General features: G+C 41.2%; 1 protein-coding gene across 6 annotated transcripts in view; it reads left to right on the top strand.

Annotated features, from left to right (window-relative positions):
- The window catches only part of CACNA2D1 (calcium voltage-gated channel auxiliary subunit alpha2delta 1), a 365,199-nt gene that overhangs the window by 154,648 nt on the left and 185,883 nt on the right, over positions 1-24,668 (top strand). For all 6 annotated transcript variants that reach the window (XM_053407355.1, XM_053407356.1, XM_053407358.1 and 3 more), the window contains exon 4: positions 24,543-24,602. In XM_053407355.1, coding sequence (XP_053263330.1) covers positions 24,543-24,602 — 60 coding nt within the window. The remainder of the gene's footprint in view (positions 1-24,542; positions 24,603-24,668) is intronic.

Genomic DNA, 24,668 nt, shown 5'->3' on the forward strand with positions numbered 1-24,668 from the left:
CAATTTATATAATTTATACAATTAACTATATACATGAGATAGGTTACCAAATTTTGCCAAGACAAACAGTGAGACAAATAACGTAGTTTTGGGTTGAAGACAAACTGCAGTGAATCGTAGAATTGTCGAGTAGGAAGGACCCCGCAGGTCAGCTAGTCCGACCCCTTGCAGTGCAAAAATCTCAGCTAAAGCATCCATGACAGGTGGCCGCCCAACTTCTGCTTTAAAAACTGAAAAGAAGGAAAGTCTACCAGCTCCTGAGGGAGACCATTCCATTGCTGAACAGCTCTTAAGGTCAGAGAGTTTTTCCTGATGTTTAGTCAGAATCTCCTTCCTTGTAACTTGAAGCCATGGGTTCAGGTCCTGCTCTCAGTGCTTTGGAAGCAGTGCTGCATGTGGCGAATGCAAGGTGAAAAGGAAAACAACGCCTTCCTACTTCGCCAGTGGCCGGTCTCCTCAACTCAGGGGCTAAATGTATTGTGCTGACCCTGCCAGTACACATCTTTATGCGATAGCCACTAATGTGAAGCTGGATTAATAGTAGTAATATAATCTTGTTATACAGTACTAATTTTAGAAGAAAAAGGAATATGAAGATAATGTTTATATTTTCACATACACCCAGCGCATACCAGATGGAGCCTGAAAATTGTGTGCTATACTGGGGAAACTTGATTGAAGTGTGATTGGTTGCAGATAGTTTTGGATAGGATTCAGTTGAAATCTGGAGGGAGAGCACACAGATTTCTGAAAAAAGCAGACATTGTTGACTTGTCAAACAAGGACAATAGACATAGTTAAGAATTGTTCTATATACTGGTATATGGATTGCCTTTCATATCTTTGTTTCTTTTTAAGAGCTTCCTTGAAACCCAGGAACATTTAGAATGAATGACTTCATAGTGCTGTTGATGCTATTTTGACCTACTGAAAAAAACAAAACAAATTAACTTCCATTTTTGAAAAAGAAAGGGCTCGTTCTCATAGAATTCTGACAGTAAGAGCCCTTCATCAGCGGAATGGTCTTCCTCGGGAGGTTGTGGACTCTCCTTCATTGGAGGTGTTTAAGCAGAGATCTATCATGGATGCTTGAGCTGAGATTCCTGCATTGCAGGGGATGGACTACATGACCCTTGGGATCCCTTCCAACTCTAGGATTCTAGGAATTGTAGAGTTGGAAGGGAACCCTTTCCAAGGATGTATGTGACTGTGTGTAGAAATCAGCCTACTGTACAAAGGTGGAATTTACACTTATTGCTCCACCTGCTTGGCTATCATGCAGGCGATGCAGAGGCACTGACACCACTTTGCCAGCCCAATCAACTTCTCTGATGGCTGCTGAGGCAGTAGGGGCTGAGAGGAGAGGCCGGTGGACCTGTCTGAAAGTCTTCGCAGGCTGGATCTGTGCATGGGCCCATCAGTTACCCACCCACAATCTTGGGCTTCTGTTAGTTTATTTAAGCAGCTCTGCGGCAGCTGCAAAGACCAGCACTTTGGAAAAAGCAGGTTTTGTTATTTTACAGGAAGGCAGTGTCATCATAACAGAACTCTTCTGCATCTTATATGAGCACAAAGCTTTGTGATTCATCCCAGAGAGTATATAGTGCTTGTGGGTGCTTGTGTCAGTGTGAAAATTGTCACAGAAAGGGAAGTAATTTACATTGGCTCTTACTCTTATTTCCAGAACCTTTAACATTATTAATAGTTAAGCACCATTTTGATGAGATAATTGAATGTGCTGGGCAGTTAGGAGTCCCAAGGCAAAGATGAAAGTGCTTAACCATACCCAGGAGGTCAATTATTAGGTAGCACGTACTGATGAGCAGTTTACTGTCATTAAGTGTTTCAGATAACTTTTCTACCATGTGTGCGCGCGTGTGTTTCTGAAAGCCTACCACTTCCAGGCAAAAGCTATGTGCATGAGAATGCAAAACTCTGTGAAAGTCAGGATGTAGAAGAGTCTGTTTGCCTGTGTATGAGAGAGAGAAAGAGGCCTGCAAAGCTTGCAACTCAACAAGAGGTTGGCCTGCCAGGTGCTACACACACACACACACACACACACACACACACACTCCCAGACAGGCAGCGAAATGAGGTGCATTGAACTCCCACTAGATTGCCAAGCCTGCTTGCATTCAGCTTGCTGGATGTTTAGGAAGTGTCTTTTTCCAGCAGGAATGTCTTGGCCAAGACTACTCATGGGATTTACAAAGTTGTCCCTGTGATGGCCAAAGTTCCTCACTATTGTTTCCAAATGGGGGCATGCACTTATAAGAATGTTTTAGGGGGAAGAAATTCAACAAAAGAGTATTTCATTCAATAATTCATAATTGTGTTATCCTAATAATAACTTATTCATATAGCTTAGCTTAGAGACCTCTGTTCTTTGTGCTTCTCATTCTACTAACCAAATACGAAGCTATCATGTTGGCAAGTAAGGGAAGGAATGGCTCAGTTTTTCACTTCCCTTCCTTTTTGCCATGCAAACTGTCAGCCTTACGTCTTGACTCTGCACTTAACTGAACTTTTGCTGCTGAATAATTCAAACTAGATAATAGTGTGATGAAGAGTTTTCCAACACTGGGGACTGTGCATGATTCTTGATGCTATTTTCTTCTGGTCCTGGTTCACCCAGGTCTTACAGATTCCTGAGGAGGCCCCGTGGTTCAGTGGGACACCAGGCAAATTCGAGGTCTAGAATTTGTTTTCACACTTTGACCTGGAGCATCAGTGTGCACTTGGCAAGCTATCAGCAGAGCAGACGCCATGCGCATGACACCGTGAAAGATTGCAAGGCCTCTGAGTGCCTTCTTCTGCAAAGAATTTGCTTGCGTCTGATGCATTGTATGATGTATTATTCCTTAGTATGTAATCCCTTTGTCATTATTTATAATTGTGAATGCAAAAGACAGACAACAATGGCATTGGGCCAAAGTCAGTTAAAATGCGACAACCCAAAATGTATTTCCTGTCATTTTTTTGAATTTTCATTGAAACATCCTTGTTTTTAAACACTCTCAGGGTGGGCTTTGTTAAAAGATGTGCCATGCTCTTAGGAGAAGGAGGAGGACAAGAAGAAAAGCCTAAGCCACCTCATTGCGAATGGTGTAGGCCGTGGAGCTGAAGTGCTAATTAGGAAATACATGGGTGTTGTTCATTATCCTTTTGAAATGGAATGACACTAAGCTTTCACACTCGATTGCAGCTGAAAGGTCTCTGCACTGTGTTGCTAAGTGCCTTTTTATACAAAATTTCCTGCCTTGACTATGAATAGGCAATGGGAAGAATTAGATCTTTTTTATGGCCTCCGTAATTTTGTGAACTAGGGTGTGGTGCTGGTAATAAGGATAGCTTTACCACTTGCAAACTATATTTTCATCCTTTTAAGCTTTGCAGCCTTATAATGCACGAAATTCTTTGGGACTATCATGGGGTTGTTGTTTTTTTATACCGTTTGTATTTTGCAACGTTTAAAGCTGTAAGCCGTCTTGGAGAGGCATGGCCTAGAAAGACACCCAAGAAATATTTTAAGTATATGAAATAAAAATGAAATAACAACATGTTTTAAATGGCATATTTGCCTTTCACACATTCGCACCAAGAGTCAGCGCCAAACTGGACCAGACATTAAATGCAGGAGGTGTGGCAATTCAGAGAAGGGATTTTCCTCTGCAGAAGGGGAGGAAAGAGTTGCGTCTCGCCTCTGTCCCTCTTGCAATACTGATAATGATCAGTCCCCTTCCTGCTGATGGTGTTTGCATTCTTAAAACCTGTATGCAGAAGCAGCTCACCTGGTAGGGCATAGCCACAGTTCCACCTTCCTGGCAGCAGGACAGGGATCAGCGAGGGGGTGGCGAGGTCAGGCCCAGGGGCTGGAGCTAAGCTGGAGCCCTTGCCAGTGTACCTGCACAGTCCCAACTGCCTCTCCTCTGGGAAAACTGGCAGTGCTGGGAAGTCAGCATTGTGGCAGGTGAGCAACACCTGCACGCATATTAAATGCAAAGGTGCATTAGGGTCCCATCGAGTTTGGCTAAAGAGAGATGCTTGGAAGCTCTTTGAGTGCCCACAAATCTCATTCACAATGAAAGAAAACCGAGCTTTTCCTTACAAGAAACTCATCAATATGTGACATGGGGGGAATCTGCTTTTGCTGGTAAAATTTTCCTTTTGTACACTATTTTGAATCTATTTCAGTTAATTGCTGTGGTGATTTGCAATTTTGCAGGTATAAGCTTATTTTGAAATGTTTTTCGTTATCTGTTTTTGCTTTTGCAGAGATGCTTATTATAAAACTTCTGGCGTGTGTGTTTATGCACAAAGAGAGTATGAGAGAGCTGCCCTGTTATAATTACCTCAGGAGAACCTTATTTGGGTAGTGCAAGACCACGGCAATAAATAAATCAAAATATTGCAAGTTTAAGAAATGCCACAGCCAACTCCTGCCTGTGTCTTCATTGTTTGGAAGTTCCTTGCATAATGTTCTGTAATACAGTTAGCTGAAAATAAGATGGGTTTTTGTTTTTTTTATCTTCCGTGAAAGAGTAGCTAACTTTGAGGGAGCCTTGGGCATCCCATTTAATCACAGAAATCACTTACCGTGGGGATGCCCTCTTTCTGTTGCACAGTTTACCTGCCATTTTAAGGCTATTCCTTAGAGTTAGCATACCTTTGCTGTTCATGTGTTAGCAAAGCAATACTGTAGCTCCACCTACTGACAGACAATGTACTTCATTGCACTTGGGTGCCATACAGTTAACATTGCATTGCCAGCAACAGTTGCAGCCAGATTCATCACACTATAGAGGAGAAACCAGCAGAGTCCAAGTAGAGTTCCATTCACTTGGAATTCCATTCTTGGAATTGCACCCTTTGATGAATGAAGTGTTCTCCTTTTGGCAGAACAACTCCCTAGAAGTTTTAAAAAAATAATCTGTAGCATTGACAATTTTAATGGAAATAGAACTCCCAACTATGGATTAAAAAGAAGGGTTTGTAGTCAGCCAGCAGTGCCTCTGCGTGCCATAGGTTATGGGCTAAGGAGTGAACTGAGAATGTGCTTCAGAGCTGCAGGGCAGCAGGATAGGGAAAATGTGGCCTTCCAGATGCTGAACTCCAGCTCCCATCATCCCCAGTCAGCATGGCTCAAGGTCAGGGATGATGGGAGTTTGAGTCCAAGGGCATTGGGAGAGAGACAGGATCCCCACCCATGCCTGATTTAGGGAGTATTTTCAGCTTGCACAGGGAGTACAGGATTTGGTCTAGATAGAAGGGTTTTCCTTGCATGTTATAAGGGACCAGCCTGATAGTATTCAGATATTAGAAAGTTATGCCCATTGATTTGCTGTAGTTGAGGCTGGGATGGAGAATCTCTCCAGGCTAGGTTAGTGAACAACTCTGGGAACCTTCAGAGCACAGGGCATAGATTTCATGGAAGTGGAGAGGGTTGTTTTCCTTCACAGTGTTTTTGGTTTGCAGCTGGATTTAGGTGTATTGTCTGAACATCATGCACCACATTTTCCTATTTATGTGGGCCTGGATAGTCAGTGTGCCAACTATGGAGGCTCATTTGGGGAATTTATCGCCCCTCGCTCTGCAACCTGGAGGGTTAGAAATAGACTTCACTCTGGGTGCTTCTCTTTTCATAGCATCTAAAACCTCCACTTAGCACAAGGCCTTCATGCTGCCTATTATGACTTAAGCAGGCACTGAGTTCAGGAATTATAAATATGACACAGGAGGTCATGCATTACATGCACCATGGGAGCACAATATCAGTATCTTTGACCCAACCAAATACTATGAAAATCTATATGGCGAAACTCTGTTCACCTAGTAATAACCAGCGCTTGCTACTATTAAGATGTGGGCAATTAGGTCAGGATCCAAAGTGCTGTGCAGGTTATGCAAAACATTTGATTTAGCATACCCAGGGAGGTGTGTTTTTTTAATAGCTGACCCTCTGACATTTGACAAGCTGCTTCTGATACTCTGCTCAATTTCAAAAATAATTTGCCACAGGGTATAGGGACACGGATTGTCATTCACAGCTCATGGAACTAAAATAAGATTGATTGGATCCAGGCTTTAATCTTCAGGTAAAAGGACTGCATAGCGGTCTGCCTTGCATTTCTCCAGAGAGAGACAAACAGAAATTGATTAATTTCACAGTTGCCATCAAGCAAATATAATTCTATAGGCACACGAACTGTGTGGTTTTCAAAGTATGTTGCTAGTTTGTGTGACTGTTTTATTTCTAGTTGCAAATCAGGTCCTTTAATGGTTTTACTACTTTGCTAGCATGCACACTAATTTTGGAAATGGAATAGTTGATTTGAAGCAGTGGTTTAAACTGGGGCTTTTTTCTTGATCATCTCAGATCGATATGGCTACAGACCTATTTGCACTTAGTCTGGAGCAGTTCCAAGGGACACACTTTAGAAATGCATAAGATTATGCTGTAAATTAAATTTACTGAATTTAATTGATCCTAGCCCATGTAAAAACTAATTTAAAATGAAATCAAAATCCACTTCTGTGTTCATGAGCAATCCCACCCCTTTCATTTCATCTACTTACACTTAAAATTTTACACTCATGGAACTATTTTATTTCCTGTCATGAATGGGATATTTTTGTTCCCAAATAAGGTAATTCTATAGCTATTTTTCATTGAAAGTTCAATAAGATGTCTCCCCCCCATTTTTTAAAAAACAGCATAAAATGTAAAATTAATATTGTTTTATGCATATATCTGCTTTTGGTGCAAAAATGGTAGAATATATCCCCCCCTATTTAATCTGTAGGAGGAGGAAAAAAAGCAGAAATAGACTGCTTTGGATGCTGGAACCTTTTTCTGCTGAATAATTTTGCTTTGCCTGTATAAGCAATAGCGACAGCTAGAACTGAATTGGTACGCACAGCAAGCGATGCTCATTAACTAGAGCTCTCTTAGCTGTTAGGAATGTGGTAACCAAAGCCAATCTGCTGCTTCCCTGTTTCATATTCATGACACTTTCCTCTCTAATGGTTGATTGACAGCTTTAGTAGACGTTGTCCGATGTCTTCACATCAAGTGTGTGACCTCAATTCACCCCCCGTTTGCTCTCCTGTGTCAGCTGAGCCTATTGTGAGCGTCCATTATTCACACTCTATATTGTGTTATGATGAATTGTCCTCTCGGGAGCTTTCGGACGTCTTAATCCCAGTCGGAAAAGAGCCCTATGCAATAAATAAGTGACAAGTGCCTCTGCTAAATGTGAGCAGATGAGCAAATGTGGGTTTTTGACAACTAATGAAAAGAAGCCAATACATGGAACAGCTTCCATGTCTCGTTTCAATTTGCACTCGATACTTTTTCTCTCATAAGCTGTTTGAATTGAAAGGATGGGCGAGTAATGGTAACTTTTTATTTCCTTTGTTTGTACATTAACAAGCAATATATATTATTTTCAGATATCAGTTGCTAACAGAGCAATCCTGTACTCACATTTTGCCAAGACCGGATATATGCTAGCAGAATGATCATTGTAGCCTATGCATGCTCAGCATGTGTGTATGTGTGTATGTACAGCTAATTGTTGCCCATGGTAGAGACAGCATCACTTGTTGACTGGCTGTCTATCACAGAAGGAGGACTCGGGTGGCACTGTGGTCTAAACCACTGAGTCTATTGGGCTTGCCGATCGGAAGGTTGGCAGTTCAAATCCGCATGACGGAGTGAGCTCCCGTTGATCTGTCCCAACTTCTGCCCACCTAGCAGTTCAAAATAGGTACAGCTATGGCGGGAAGGGAAACGATATTTCCGTGCTCTCTGACTTCTGTCATGGTGTCCCGTTGTGCCAGAAGCGGTTTAGTCATGCTGGCCACATGACCCGGAAAGCTGTCTGTGGACAAACACTGGCTCTCTCGGCCTGAAGCGAGATGAATGCCACACCCCATAGTTGCCTTTGCCTGGACTTAACCATCCAGGGGTCTTTTACCTTTACCTTTTCACCTATCCCAGAATTTGCAAGGGCAAGGAGATTGCCTGGTATGAGTAGGTTGGCAACTCCAAGGCTAACAGCTAGTGGGTGCTGCTGGAGAAGGGTTGGCCTGCACTGGACAAGTTCATGTAAAGGTCTGGAGAATATACAAACTTTTTTGTCATTAAAAAGTGACAGGTGGTCCCACCCCTTTTCATCAGAAGTTGCCTCCCTTTCATAGACATCCCACGTTTTACTACAATTTTTATATGTCTTGATGAACATTTTATATTAAAGAAGGTTTTTTTTCCAAAAAAAAAGGTTTGCTTTAGCATATCATGAAACCTGTGTATGCGACCGTCTTGTTGCCATTGTTCTGATGAAGGGAGTTTCAAGTCTCCATGACCTATGGTGTGGGTGCTAATCCTAAATGTTTGGGATTGTACCACTGGAGGTAGACGTAGAGTTTGAAATTTCTTCAGAGGGTCTAGTCCTTTTGAGGTGGGCCTCACCAATAGAAGAACCCTAATCCTAAGCCATGGGCACCTTGAACAGGCCTTTCCTCGGCACACTCAGCCAATGACCTCCTCGGAAGACAGCGGCATGCCTCTGGGGTGGGGTGTGTGAGAGCGGGCCCTGGGACATTCACCTCAATCCATGCCTATGGCATCCTGTGTCGAGCCTTTGCAGTTTACTGTTGGCCCTAGTCCCTCCAGCAAATGAAGAAGATAGACACCACTGAAGATCTTTGTGAAATTTATTTAAGTGTATGGGCTGTATTTCTTAGACAGATGAAGCAGCTGCCTGAGGCTTTTAGTTTCATTATTACAAATGTGTGATGAATTCCTGGGAACTTTAAGAAACCTAAAGTACATGAATGATACGCCACCAAACAACTCAGCCTCTGCTTCAGCAGTCAGCAGTGCAGAAGAAGGTTCCTCAAGCACTGATGAAGGTAAGGAGTCAATGATGCCAGTCTCTGTCTATGAATAAATGGCCCCTATAGGTGTTCCAGGAGTGTGTATTATGTTGGATGGGACAACCAGTGAGAGTGATTATGTACGTTATATATACAGTAGTTAAACAATTGTCTATTTGTTGTTGTTAGATGAAATCTACAGATTCAAACTGCTACCTTTGTGTGATGGCTCCCTTACTGAAAAAGGGAAGTTTTGGAGGAGTGGAACTCCTTTTTAGAGAAGTGTCTAAGTGAACAAAACTTGTAACTAAAAACCAAGTTAAAGCCTAGTTTATAGACTGGGTTGCTTACAGCCTGCATAAACTGGCCAAGATTCACTTTAAAAGAATCAAGACAATTGTTTCAGATACTGATTTACAGTAGCAAGCAGATTTAGCAGATTCCTAGAGAAACATATAACAAATAACAGTTTGCTTAGACTGTACCTTTGAAAGACAAAAAGAGGGCAGAGCTGTTCAGGGCCTTCAGAGTTGTTGTCAAGGACAGTTGAATGCCTCAGAAATTACAAACAGATTGTGGAAAATAGCTTTTAAATAAGAAAGTGACTCACTCAGTTGTTAAAACAGCATAGGAGTTGTTATGTACTGAAGTTCTCACCCTGGGCCAGCAGGGGGATACTGTAGATAGTATGCAAATGAAGGATCGAAAAGTGACGTTCAGTGATTGGATAGTTTTAGAACGTTGCAACAGTTACATTGTTCTGTAGCTCTATATAAGCAGGCTGGCTGAGCTCCTCAGCTCAGTTCTGTTCCAGCTTACAAAATAAAGAGTTGCTTTGGAGAAATCGCTGTGTTGTCTGCTATGTCAACCCACAACTTAACAGGAGTCATCATCTTTTGACCCATAATGAAGTCAAGCTGGCGATAGTGGAGAGGTTTAACTAGACTTGTAAAGCCATGGATGTGGCGATACCTACAAACTGTGTACTGGAATCATCAAATTATAGAATTGGAAAGAACTACAAGGATCATGTAGTCCAACCCCCGACAATGCAGGAGTCTTTTGCTCAATGTGGGGCTTGAATACACGACCCTGAGATTGGCATATCGGTGTGCTGCCTGAACTTGAAAAAGTTACAACCAAAGCTTTGACAGAACCATACAAGCCAGGCCTGTGAATGCTAATCCTCCTAATACAATAAAGATGTGGAGAACCATGACAGAGGCTTATCTGAGAGGGCAGAGCTGTGATTTATTTTAAAAATCTAGTTTGGCCCCCTGAACCTGGAAATCTGGGGAGAAATTCAAATGAGGAAAAAATGTCATAAGCACTCTTACATGTGCACTGAAGCAAACCACAATTAAACACAACCTGAAGTTTTGAAAACTCAAGGAGAAATCGGTGAATGTTGACAATTGCCTTAGAAACGTGTCACATTTACATAGAAACTTTTTTTTGAAAAAAGCTAGTAGATTGTCACGTAAGCCCTCATTTCCCAAAGGTAAGCCTTAAGGTTTAAAGCAGCACTTGAGCATTTCTTGCATAGACTTCCTTATCATGTTTAAGCCATGGCCAGTGTGTCAGACCTTGCCAGAAAAGCAACTTCTTCTTTTCTGAACTGTCATCCTCTCTGCCTTAATTAAGTGACAAACCAACACTTCTTGAAATAAAAAGTGGTAGGTGTCTTGTGTCACACTTCACATCCGAGGCTTAGATTGACAATGTAAAGTCAGGATGTCATTCAGCGCTATGCTGGCATTATAATTTAGACAGCTTGAGTACAAATTTTGAAGGGAAAGCAGATGAAAATTATCCTCCGTAATAGTGGCTGGAAAAGTTTTCATTTTTCTCCCAGCCAAGAAGATCCATCTTCCCCATCCATGCTAACGGAGAGCTGCTTTGTAGTTATGACCATGTCATTTCAAACCTATAGTCTGATTTATATGTGATGGGACTGTGAGTAAAATGTTTACCAAAATTAACATCCCACATGTACCCTGTTCACCTACAAATGAACTTACCTGCATGTGGCTTTTCCACTGAAATAACTCTGTCCATGTGTACAGAGGATGAGAACACAAGAAGAGTCTGCTGGACTAGGCCAATGGTATCCTGTCCTCAATGGGACACAGGTGGCACTGTGGGTTAAACCACAGAGCCTAGGACTTGCCGATCCGAAGGTCGCGGTTCGAATCCCTGTGACGGGGTGAGCTCATGTTGCTCGGTCCCAGCTCCTGCCAACCTAGCAGTTCGAAAGCACGTCAAGTGCAAGTAGATAAATAGGTACCGCTCCGGCGGGAAGGTAAACAGCGTTTCCATGCGCTGCTCTGGTTTGCCAGAAGTGGCTTAGTCGTGCTGGCCACAGGACCCGGAATCTGTACACCGGCTCCCTCGGCCAATAAAGCGAGATGAGCACCGCAACCCCAGAGTCAGTCACGACTGGACCTAATGGTCAGGGGTCCCTTTACCTTTACCTATCCTGTCCTCACAGATTGTTGTAGGAAACCGACAAGCAGGACTCTTCCTGTGGGTTCCAGCAACTCCTGTCCAGAAGTATTACTGCCTCCTCCTGTGGAGTCACAGCATGGACATTTGATTGATCCTCTCTTAAAGCCACTCAAGTTTGTGGTCATCACTGTCTCCTGTGGGAGTGAAACCCACAGTTTAACTATGCACTGGTGTGGAGAATCTTCCAACACTTAAGCTTCCAACATTCAACTTCACTAGATGTCCATGAGTTCTAGTGTCTGTTTGAAAGGCTGTCTGGTCCAAATATGGTTTAAAGCTAAAGGACCATGGACAGCAGGGGCCTTGCAGTTTCTCACCAAAGGAATCCAGGATAGAAAACACCAAAGTGGCTAAGCAATTTTTTAAAAAGTATTTAAATGCAATAAAAATGCATCTAACAAGGAAACTGAAAAATATCTTTATGTATGTGACAACAGTGGCAAGAGTCTTAATAGCACAAGGATGGAAGAACGAGGAAATCCCGACTAAAGAACTATGGCAAGAAAAATTGATTGATTATGCAGAATTGGCAAAATTGACACACAAACTACATGACAAGGATAACTGTAATTTAAAAGATGAATGGGAACACTTTACAAAATATTTAAAGAAACAACAAAACGAACTGGACTCCTTGGCAGGCTTTGAATAAACATTCACAAACTTTTTATTGATAACATTTGGATAGTTAAATTAAGGATCTGTACAGTTTTGTAACATGCAGAAAATAACATATGTTGATTAACCAGAGAGAGGAGCTGAGGGAAGTCTGGGGGGGGGGTGATATGTTTTTTGATAAAATGTTACGTTGAAATTACTAAATTTTTTAAATAAAAAATGCATCTAAAATGTTTTCAAAAAACTATGTAAAACATTCATATTACCTTGTAGCTAATTAATTCAAGGTTTCCAGGAACAGTGTCTGCCAGTTTTCAAATGCCTGTGAGTTGTATCGTATTACAGTAAGGGTAGGGTACCCAGCTGGAGTAGACCCATTGCAATCAGTGAGTTTAAGTGAGGTGTGGTTAATGTAAATCCATTGGTTTCAGTTACTCTACTCTGAGTATGAATTATTATTTCTAAACTTGAATCTAGAATACATGGACATTTTATGCAAATCTGCACCTATTTTTTTTACTAGGGAGGGGGCTGATTTGTAAGTTGCTTCCCTGGTTGCACTGGGGTCTGGGAAGGGTGAGCTGTCTGCTGGTGGTCAGAGAGGCAAGGAACAACTGGTGATCTTGCTGAATCAGAGCATGCTCAAAATAGTGTGAAGACATAGATGACAAAGGTGATGGAAAGCTTATAAGCACTGTGGGAATCTTTCAGCATCCTGGTATGGTGCTGTTGGTCCAGATGATGCTGATGGTTTCTCTTTATAAATGGGAGGTGTGAGAGACTCACAAAACAAAGTAGCACCAGAAGTGGCACAAAGTGTTGTGTTTTGTGTGTGCAAGCGAGATTTTGATGCTTTGTGGTTTTCTTGTAAGTTAGAAGGTGGTAATTTTAACTTTCCTTTATATGCAGAGAAGTGGGAGACATCCTAATTAAACACCTTTGCTGGAAATCAGCAGTGAAAAATCCAGGCTGTTGAGTTCAGTTATCAAAGCTTTAAGCATTACAAAAACCCATTTAGAACTAATAGAACAAGCAACTCTTCAGAAATCTCTTTTCAGGATCCAGGGTATCACAGTTTTGCTATTGAAAAGAGTTTGAGAGGGAAGAGGAAAAAATAGGGCAAAGTGTTGGCTGTAGGCCTCTGGCCAAAGGAGTCTTGAGCCACTAAAACACCTAGGATAAATATGTTTTGACCCTAGATGCTAAATTTCAACCATGGGAATTAATTGGAATTAGTATTAGTAGGATAAGTATTGGAATTACTCTACTCAGGGTGTGTATGGATGGGAAGCATGATGTTGAAATGGAAAACTTAGGATTCCGCAAGGCACATGCTGTGAGCAACAGCTTCTCATAGACTTTTCTTGATATCTAGACAAATGTTCCTCTCTGTTCCAATATAAGGTTACGGAGGAACAGCACTACATTAACCAGAGATTTGTGCCATGTTGGTTACAGTTGGGTATGTCAAAGCAATATCAAACTTCTATTCAGTATGATTATATTTAATGCTGGATTCCTGGAACTTAAGTGTGTTTAGTTGGATGTGTTGGGTGAAGTTCAGAAGCTAGCCTAGAAATTTATGTGTGCAAACATCAAGCTGCCATTCTAAATAGAATATCATCAATTAAATTTACAGAAAGTTAATGAAGTTTAGTCCTTACTAGATGGCCACGTTTTCTGCATCGGTGATGGAATGCCAAAATGTGCTATTGTTCTGTTTAGCAATTAATCTCCTTTGTACAGAAGAATCCTTTTATACTAAAACAATTTATTCCTAGTGTACACAATTACACATTGGCAGACATTCAGAAAGGAGAGCTAATTGGTAAACCTGACTTTTTATTAGTGTGGGGAGAGAGTGTTCAAATCTTGATACAGAAACGAGGCACAAGGTATTGTTTACTTTTATCTAATAAATCAAGCTGGGTTGCAAAAAGGACTGTAATTTGCCAGCTGTGGAACTTTCAATTTACACTCTCTGGAATCAAATGCTATGCGAATCATTTTTTTGTTTTTGCAGGCTGCATCTGAATTTGTTTGGAGTCTTAAACAATCAGCTGAACATACCTTTGATGTATTAAGAGGCAATGAAACTTGATTGGTATCTAGTCTGCTTCTGTACATGGCAATAGTTTCTTGCCCGGTTAAGATTTCTGCGGAATTGTTTACCTTGAAAAAAGTGGGACAGTCAAAGAGTAGATCCTTTTAGAATGAGACTTCAGAAGCGTTCAGGTGATATATTTCTTTGATACCCAAATGTAATGATATATTCAAGGGGACTGCATCTTTTAAAATGTTGAAAATCAGATAAATGATTTAAATGGAGAATAAGTAAGTATGACTTTGCTCTGAATGAACTAGACACAGGATTCAAAATTAAACCGAGTTGTATGATTTTGGCAAAAGGCAAATAAAGGCAGCCTTCAGTTGCTGCTTGTATCTGATCTTTCAGATGGTTGACCTGGAGAAGGCAGTATCTCCGTGGTAGAAACCTGCTTTGCTTGCAGAAAGTTTTGGGTTCAATCCCTGACATCTGCAGGGAGGGCTCAGAGGGACTCCCTTCCCAAAACCTTGAAGAGCTGCTGTCAGTCAGAGGAGACAATGGAGCACATGTGTGCACTGCCTTCCTAGAGCTGTTGAATTTAAGTGGTGAGAGCAAGAGCTGGTGTGCAGTGCTTAGAATCATGAACTAGGAAATCTCCACCTCAGCACTAGAAAGAGCCACGAATTCTCTCTTGCTTTTCTTAGGCAACTATTCTCTGCCAGCCTTCTTTTTTCATATTTTATTAATTTTATTGAAACTATTTAGCACATAAATCAATTACACCGACAACAAAAACAGAACAAACCGCTACCCATGACCCCCAAAGCAAAACAAACAAGACAGTAAAAGAGTAAAACACCCCCTTGCCACCCCCTCCACCTCAAAAGCAGCAACAGTCTCGTTTCTGGTGCTTTACCAGAACTCAGAAGAAAGGAGAAGAGGGGAGTCTAAGGGATGGAGCAGGTCACAGTAATTAGAGTAGATTGCAGTCATTCTATAATTCCTCTCTGACAGACTCTGGAGTTGGGGGTATCATCTGGTGTTCCTTCTCTGTGAGGCGGAGACTCGTCCTAAACTCTCTGCTTTTAGATTACAGCTGGTGAGGTGTTGCAGCTGGTGAGATGTCTTCGGTAATAGGCAACCAGCAATAAAACAATAAAATAGGCCAATAAAGTAAAACAACAAGGGGGCTACAATTAAAACTAGTGGGCTGCGAAAAAGCATTTAAAACATTTAAAGCCGAGCTATAGGGTCAGAGATCCACTAGAAGCTGCTGCCATCTTAACCGGAACTAGCTTACTCTAGTAAAACAAAAAAATAAATTAAAAGAGAAATTTGTCACAAATATTTGGAATATATTCATTCCATATTTTCATTCCAAATTCTTCTTTTTCAACTTCCTTCATCCTGTACACAGTTTTCTATTTTCTCCTTCTAAACTGTCTCTTTTTTGAATTATTTTTACAATTTTTCCAAATTGTAACCTAAGAACCATAAATCTTCCTGCAGAAGTTAATCGGAACAAGACCAGGTATTTATCGGGGACACTGCTTTTTAAAATATTCTCTACATTTCCCCCATTCTTTCTGGAACTTTTGTTTGGGCTGCTCCCTATTCTCTGCCAACCTTCACTCAGATGTGCAATATGGAAGTGATGATACTGTCATGCCTTACAGGGCTGTTGTAAGGATTAGGAATAAATATTAGTGAAGAGCATTTCACAGCTTGAAACGTGTTACATAAATCTAAATTATATTTAATATTAATTGTGTCACCAGTTGTTCCATGCATTGAATCTTCCTGAGAAACAAATGTGCCCTCATGTTTAAAGGCTGTGAATTATTGCAGCATAAATGTGACATTTTTAAAAAAGAGAGTCTTGGAAATGAGCAGAATAAATTGTATGTTAAAAGAAGTAACAGTGTTCTCCAACTGGATAAGCTGTTCTCGCAAGATTTTACTGCTGGTTGTCAGGACAAATTTGCAAGGCCATTTCTTACTCTCTTTCCACTCATTTTTCTTCATATTTTAGCTACAGCACTCTCTTATCGTAAATTCACATCTGAAACATTTCCCGGTACTATCAGGCTGTCATAGCATTGTGGCTGCTCTATCAAGCTCTCAATTTCTGCAGCTCCTGGCAGTCGGGGGAGGATGAGGGGTTAATGGACCATCTGACACTAACAAAAATGGGTGACTGGTTGGTAAGCTCCAGGTTTCAATCCTTGAAGTAGATAGCCTGCCTTAAATTAACGCGGGGTTTTCAATTTGCTGGGGTTCTAGCAAGAGAGCATTTAACTTGTTTCTGGGAACCATGGCTCACTTTCAGTGGAGGGCTTTGCCCTACTTTCGTGATTTAGGCCAGGAAGTCTGCAGTAAATTAAACATATTCTTGGGTTGTTGTTTTGTTTTTCATAGCACGTTAATTACATGTCAGCAGGTTCACACATAGGATCGTATAAATAAAGAATTGGGGCGAACCTTAGACGTCATCTAGTCCAACCCTATATTGAAAGGAGGATCTGTGGTGCAGGATTTAAGTACAGCATCCCTGGCCAGTGCTTAAATACCTCTCATGCATACAACCATCTGGTCCAGAAGTGGGGATGTGGGCCAGAAATGGCTGGGAGAGTGTTCATGTTTTCCTGCTACCTTGGGAGGATCATATCATACATATGAACACATGGGGGGTTGGTTAAAGGTGGCTAGCCTAAATACACTTGTTAATAGCTTGAATAGTTGAGGGTGGCTTCAATAATTATTGGGTGAAGTGTATAGACTCTGTTGATGTTTCATACAGTCAGTTTCCAGGTGCTGCTCCCATAGGCAGTGCCTGGTACACATGGGAGCTACATGCTGGCTATGGTTCCCGTCTACTCCCTCCCTTGTCAACTTGCCCTTCTTTTTACCTCTTTCCCTCCCTCCCTTTTCATAGCCCCTGTGCTGGAGAGGAAGCATTCACTTATCTACTCCGCAACATTCAGAAATATTTGCAGCACAATAGGCACACAGAAGCCACAATACTTCATTTTTAAAGAAGAAAATCCCTTAGACATTTACAGAGTGTGATGTGATATGCAATATATTACTCCCTGGAAATTGAATTGGTATATACACTTCTGTTTCATTATGTGTCTTTGGGTATTTTTCTTTCTCAAATACCCTAGGAGAAAATCATATATGGTAATGTGATAAAAACACCAGGAAGAATAAATGTACTGAATTGTGTAAAATATTACAAAGAAATAAGCCTGTGTCAGCACCATTCATGAGGTATTCCAGGTTTCCGTTTGTGAAAGAGAGACGTTTTTTGCTGATAACTTGGCATATGAATATTTACAATCAAATGTGTCAAAGGAAAAAGAGAGCTAATGCCAGTTGTATAATTTTATGTGTCAGTGGGTTGGCACTATTTAAATTCCTTTGAGATTAAGCAGAGACTTCAGTTAAAATATATATATAATGCAAAACATCGTATTTGTCATACAGTGCTTATTTATGAAATATATTACATTTGCAGAACCACACTTCCCCAAACTGGTGCCCTCAACATGTTCCGAACTACAACTCACATCAGCACCAGCCAGCATGGCCATTGGTCAGGGATAATAGGAGTTGTAGTCCAGAAATCTTGAGGAAGCAAAATTGGAGAAGACTGCACAAGACTATAGGATAGCACTAAATTGCAATCCTATTTCTTTACCCATAGCCATTGTGGATAAGAACCTTCACTAAAATAATAAAATAACTGGAAAAAGCCTCCATTTCACCTACATGTCAGGCTAGTTAACCCACCCCCTTCCTCAATGGTCTTTAACTCACATCATGGCTTGTAATTATCATTAGAGCACACCCTGATTGCAATTTCTGCAGCCCACATCCCAGTACACAAAAGGCAATTGTAAAGAGGCATTCCTCAGTGCATGCTATTCCTCAGGCATTCCTTTCAGTGAGGTTAATGTCAATTCTGCACGGGGCGGATTATACAAAAATGTAGAATTATGTTACTTATCACAGAACAGAAAAGTAATCCCTCGATCTATACTTCCCATCTATGGAAAAGAAGTAACATTTCCCTGTAAGGGTTATTAAGTGGCATAACTGCCTTCCAGAATACGTGGAGACTATGATTACGGAGAACAACTGATTGTATTTTAAAACATAATTACTAGGATCAGAGCAGCAAATGCTGGAAAGTCTTTGTCAAGTAGATTAAATGCACTGGAGATGTTTAGTCTCCTAAGAATCCCTAGGTTGGGAAGAAACCAAAAATTCATCAGAATCATTCCTGACACTGCAAGTTAATACAATGCATCGTATAAAGATCTGTTGTACACCAAAGGGAGAGAGCAAGAGGCAAGAGCACAGATGAGCTGGCTTCAGTCTTCCCCTTTGCAACTCTTTAACCACCACCATTGCTAGTTACAGTTTTGTAATAGTTAAGTGGATTTCAGCCAGATTATCAGAGGTGTACACCTCATGTTCCAGTATAAGATTGGTGATGTACCTGAGTTTGCCTCTTGCAGTGAAGTGTGTTTGATAACAGCATGTGTAAAATGTTCCGCACTGGAGAGTATAACATAACATTGGAAAAGGGTGATGGAGGTGGCCACATACTGCCCATGCTGCAAATGTGCATTTAAGACTTTTCAGAAAAGTAACATTAAAAAAAATGAATTAGTAATGTGCACCCGATGTGAGTCATGTTACCTTAGTGCTGCTAACAAATGCAGCATGATGATTTGAGCAAAAATGTTCTTAGTAGGATGGCTTTCAGTCCTAATGTGGCTGGGAACATGCCGGGCAGACATAAAAGCATTTTTGTGACTAAAACTTCATTCACCATGAAATGAGATTCTAGGAAATCTGGTGCCACTCTCATTTCTCATAGAGCACTGCACAGTGTTTTCCTCACATATGTGATCAGTTTGTAGTGTCTCCACACTGTTGGAACAAATTTAATTGCTTTCCAGCATATTTTAATGCTACAGTTTCTATAATTCAGTATTTTCCTAATTGTGCCTTGCACTACTGCTTGTCTGCAGGAATCAGTCATTACGTACTAATAGTGCATAGTGCATATTTACTCAGCCTGAGCCCCGTGTTGCTGCATGCTCTCATGAGAAAGAGTCCAGCCCTGAGGACGTGTCTGCAGTGTAATTGTATTAGCTGTACTGGATCAAACCCATAGAATAACCAGAGAGATAACTGGTCTCTAACTTCCCCTCCTCCTAGTATATCTGTCTAAATGTGGCTTAAATAATTGGCTCTAGATGGCTTGTACAAAAAGAGAGACAGAGGGAGAAGCTCATCATCCTTTTGAAGTTCAGGTAGCTGGTGTGTTACATCCCAAGTTGGCAATGGGCATTGCAGGCCCTTGGCTCTTAACCCTGACTCCTTTACCTGCCTTGCCTACTTAATAAGGCTCTTAAGCTGTGACTCAACTTGTGAGTCACAAAGTCAAATGTGCCCACCAACTGGGTATAGTGGCATGAAAGGGTGGAGGTTGCGGGAATGAGATATTGGTTAGCAAGCCACCATGTCTACTTGGTACATTTGGTCCACCAAGCTAAATACAAGCTGATCAGCATTCAGCTTGGTGGACCGAAGGTTGTGTGTGCCTAGTCCAGTCCAAGAGAGAGGCTAAGTGACTGCCCCTCTGCAATGAAACTGGATGTCTAACTTGGCGGAGGAAGATTGTTTACTCCAGAACGATACTTTCCAGCATCTTGGAGAGGAAGCACTTTTAACACTGAACTACAATTGACCATGTGTGAGCTGCGGAAATGTAGGGGAACCTCCTTGTGCAAGACAGTGATGTGAGATTTCTGGGAACAGAGCACAACAAAGAGAGAGAATTCTGGCTATTAGATGGATATAAAAAATAGTAATGATGGTTTGAAGTGATAGATTTAATTTTACTTTACTGTATTGTTTCAGACATGTTTTGATATTCCCTTAGCTTCCTTGGGTCACTGGCAGAGGAAGAGGAGTGCGGGGGGAGCGCACCGCCCCCGGCAGCGTGATACCCAGGGTGCCATCGTGGCTGCCCCCCAGCCCGTACTGGGCGCCCCACCCCTGTGGGTGGCATGCCCCGCCCCCAGGACATGCGCCCCACCCCTGGGATGCATGCCAGCCCCACCCCCGCCTGCTCTCCGCCCCCGGTGCTGGAGCATGAAGCTCCGCCACTGCCTTGGGTATTGCTTGCATAACAGTAATTCCTTAGAATCCTGCTTTTAAAGTATAATAATAGCCTGAAGTATTAAGAGGCTTTCAGATGTGCATACTTCAACTACTTAAAGCGGGTTGTGAGCAGCACAAAAGGGCAGATCTTATTGTACTGTATACTATTGTGATACCTTTTAAAAAGGGTCATCATATTAGCTGTCAGAATTGTGTGCTGGTCGAGAAGAGATAAAGAAGTAACTAATAAAACAAAATAAAATGTGAAGATGAATAAGCCTCCTTGGGAGCTGCTCTTTTTAGATCAGATAATTTTTCCTCATGTTTCTTTCCTTCTGATGGCAGCACATCAAAACCTTTTCTCAGATTACTGGCCCTTGGGATGCATGGGCCAGACCTTTCAAGGCACAGCCAGTTTTCAGACTGATGGATGATCCGGCCTTTTCTTTTTGGTGATCTTTCATATCTCTGTAAAATGAACAGAAAAGTTCAGAGGCCGCACAAAGTAAATATCATAATTTATGTGCTTCTTCTATTTCTGTTCATTTACATTTTATGGTAGATTTTGGCCTACAGAATAAGGGGTTAGCAACTGCACCAGAAAGATTAATAGAAATCCACCACCTTCCCTTTTCTTCACTTGCTGAGTGGGAAGACTGGCTCAAGGGCAAAGATAGCTTTTTAAAAGGATAATTGTTTCTGCATTAATAACAGATGACTCATTGAATTGTAGGTTGCTGAAGGAACAGAGATCATAGTTCTAAGATGTGCATGGGCACGCAATTCTGACATGCAGGGACATTGATGCTTGCAGTGGTTTTTAAGATTATTGTTAATAAATGATAATCTGCTGAGATGTAAACAGTATCAGCAGTCATCAATAACAACAACAACAATATCAATCATAGAATCGTAGAATTGTAGAGCTAGAGGGGATCCCAAGGGTCATCTAGTCCAACCCCCTGCAATGCAAGAATCTCAGCTAAAGCATCCATGACAGATGGCCATCCAACCTCTGCTTAAAAACCTCCAGGGAAGGAGTGTCCACTACCTCCCAAGCGAAACTGTTCCACAGTTGAACAGCTACTACTGTCAGAAAGTTACTCCTGATGTTTAGTTGGAATCTCCTTTCTTGTAACTTGAAGCCACTGGTTTTAGTCCTACCCTCCAGAGCAGGAGAAAACAAGCTTGCTCCATCTTCCATTTGACAGCCATTGAGATATTTGAAGATGGCAATCATATTTCCACAGCATTTGTAATTCCATCAAAAAAAGAAAAAGAAAGGAAGGAAGAAATGGGGACAACATTTGTCCTCTTCCACTCTGCAGGGACCTCACCTGTTTTCCAAGAATGCCCAAAGATCATAGACAAGGGCTCCAAGATTACATCTGCAAGCTCCTTTAGTACCCTTAGATGCAGCTCACCAGGCCCTGGAGATTTGAATTCATTTACAGTAGCTACTGTAGGTGTTCCCTTACTACCTCTTTTCCTATTTTGGGCTGCAGCTCCCTCCCTACATCATTTATTCAGTTATCACCAGGTTGGCCAAAGTAGATGTTGAGTAGTTCCACCTTCTTCTGTCACTCAAAAGCATTTTTCCATATTCTCCACACAGAGGACTGACCACCTGCTGGTTTTTCCTCTTACTTTGGACATAGCCAAAGAAACCTTTATTATTTTTAACCACTCTTGCAAGCCTGAACTCATTCTGAACTTTAGTCAGCCTGGCCTTCCCCCTGCAACTGTTGGTTACTCATGTATACTTCTCCTTTCTGATTTCCCCTTTCTTCCATTTCTTAACTCTCATCTGTAAGTTGCTTATGCAGCCACACCAGTTTCCTTAGATGCCTCCCACTTTTCTTTCTTGTTGGAATTGTCTGCATTTTGGCCTTCAATATTTCTCCTTTTAGAAACTCCAATCCATTTTGGACTCACTTCTCTTTGAGTATTTCTGATTCTGACCAAGGGATCTCACCCAGTAGCTCCTTAAACTTTTTGAAATTGGCCTTCTTAAAGTCCAGAGTCTAACTACACTCAGCTTTCCCTTGCCTCCCTTGAAACCCAGAGGACACGATCACTTCCTTCCCAGTTTCTGAGTACTTCCACCTCATCAATCAGTTTCTCCCTGGCAGTGAGGACCAGGCTGAAGATAGATGATCCCCTTGTTGCTTTTTCCACCTTCTGGGAAACAACAACAGAAACAACAGTTAGTTGGTGGTTCTTTTTGAGTGGTCAGAGGGCTTCCTATACGTTGACTCAGTTCATTGTTGTTGTCTAGTCGTCTTAGTTGTGTTCAACTCTCCGTGACCCCATGAACCAGAGCATGCCTTGGAAACTCTCACTTTCTTCTCAAAGCTTCTCCTTTTTTATGTCCATGGAGTTTTCTTGGCAAAATACTGGAGTGGATTGCCAGTTCCTTCTTCAGGTGGATCACATTTAGTCTAAAATCTTGGCTACGACCTGTCCATCTTGGGTGGCCCTGCACAGCATAACTCATCGCTTCTTGGAGTTATTCAAGCCCCTGAATGCAAATGAGGGAGTGCATGGATTCCTGAGCAAATATTGCCGCTGCTGCACTCCTTTCCACTCCTGCTGCCACATTACCAGGGGATAAATTGATTTTATTGGTATTTTCTTATAAATATTTTATGCTACTTTATATAAACTGCTTAGAGTTTTCTCTCATTAAGTGGTCTATAAATTTTGTTAAACATGATAAATAAAATAAGCCATGGTTTGGCTTAGTGTTACGTTTGAACTCAGGACTGCTCCAACTAATCACAGCCTGCAACCAAGGTTTGTACTCCCATTAGTGCTGTCTGCATTGCAAAGACTGACTACTGAAAACATGGAGTTTGTCTGAACTTAGTAAGGACATTAAAAAGGCCTCCACTCACGTTGGGCAATTGCAGTCACAGCCACATTCTGTGTGGAATTAATATCTGGTGTTTAAAGCCTTGGAAGAGAGATTCCTTCAGTCATGCCTCACCCTTGCCTGCTAATCATTTAGTGACTGGGAGCATAAAGGGGTGACTTGCACATGTGTCTGGCCACCACAGATCTAACCAAATGGAGAGAACATTAATATTGCCTTCTCCCATAATCTTTCTTTAATATACATTTCTATTTTTCCAACCCTTGTGGCCAACAATAGTAAACGAAGAACAAATAAGAAATAAATGAAGAACCACATGGAGTCATGTGAGAATTATCAGTAGGAGATATTGTGTCATCTAAAATGTTTACGTGAGCTATAAAGTCATACTGCATCTCATAAAAATCAACTTAGCCTTCACTTCTGTGGCATTTTGGGTTGGTTTCTCTAACAAAACAACATTTCACACTTGCAAAGAACACACTTTCCTTGTGGCTCAATCACAGTGCACACATTTAGCCGCTATTCATCAAGTGATTTACATGAATGTGTGAAACAGTCCACCAATATATTCTGTTTCTGTCTATTAGCCGCCACCCCTTCACTGTTTTACTCATTGCTTCCTCTTCCTGATTTTCTCCACCTTTCCTCCCAGCTCTTATTGACATATTCCCTATTTCTACAAATATCTGTGTATGCTGTGCCCTATCAGTGGTATTGAACCATTGGCTGGATTTATCCCTCCAGCTGCAGATCACTGAATGAAAAAAAGAAGTGGATTAGATTATTATCTCATATTCAAAAAGAAGTGGATGAGATTATTTTCATGTTGCAAACAAATCAGATTTTATTTGTTTGTATCCTGTCTTTCTGTTGTGATAAAAGAACCCTCCAAGAAAACGAAAAACCTCAATTTAAAATATGATACAATTAAATATAAGGAAGTTGGAATACATAAACAAAGCACAGTGGAGGAAGGGAAAGATTATATAGATGCGAAATACTTATAATAGGATGCTGAAAGTCACATTCATATGATCTTTCAGAAGTGCAATTGATATGGCTCTTGTTCTGTAGAACTTGCTTACAACTGAAGAATATTTGTTTAGATTTTAAACTTGTTTGCACCTCAGATTCTCAGGGCAGGTGCCATCATATTTGCAATAAGATACCTTTAGTCACTAATGTGTGTACATTACAGTTTAAACTGACTTAATAGTAACTGAAGTCCCTGAGGACTGTACTTTGTTGAGAGGAACTTAACTGAGGGGATTCCATGGGTATACTAATGTAAGTCTGTAGTGCGCACATGTTCTCAGTGTTGTTGACCAGGTGTTTTATGTTGGGAAGATAGTAGGATCCCTTTAATTTGCAATGCAGCTTGTTTGAAAATTATTTGACAGCTAAATCTTATTATTTTCATTCCTTTAGCGCCTTGCTGAAGCAGCAGAGAGATTTCAGAAAGAACATCAGTGGCAGGATGAGTTTGCGGTGAGTTTTTCTTCACTCTTTTTTTTCAAATATTGATGGTTCCCATTTTCTAATTTTCCAATATGC

Source organism: Podarcis raffonei, chromosome 10 (assembly GCF_027172205.1).
Source record: "Podarcis raffonei isolate rPodRaf1 chromosome 10, rPodRaf1.pri, whole genome shotgun sequence".
NCBI classification, from domain to species: Eukaryota; Metazoa; Chordata; class Lepidosauria; order Squamata; family Lacertidae; genus Podarcis; species Podarcis raffonei.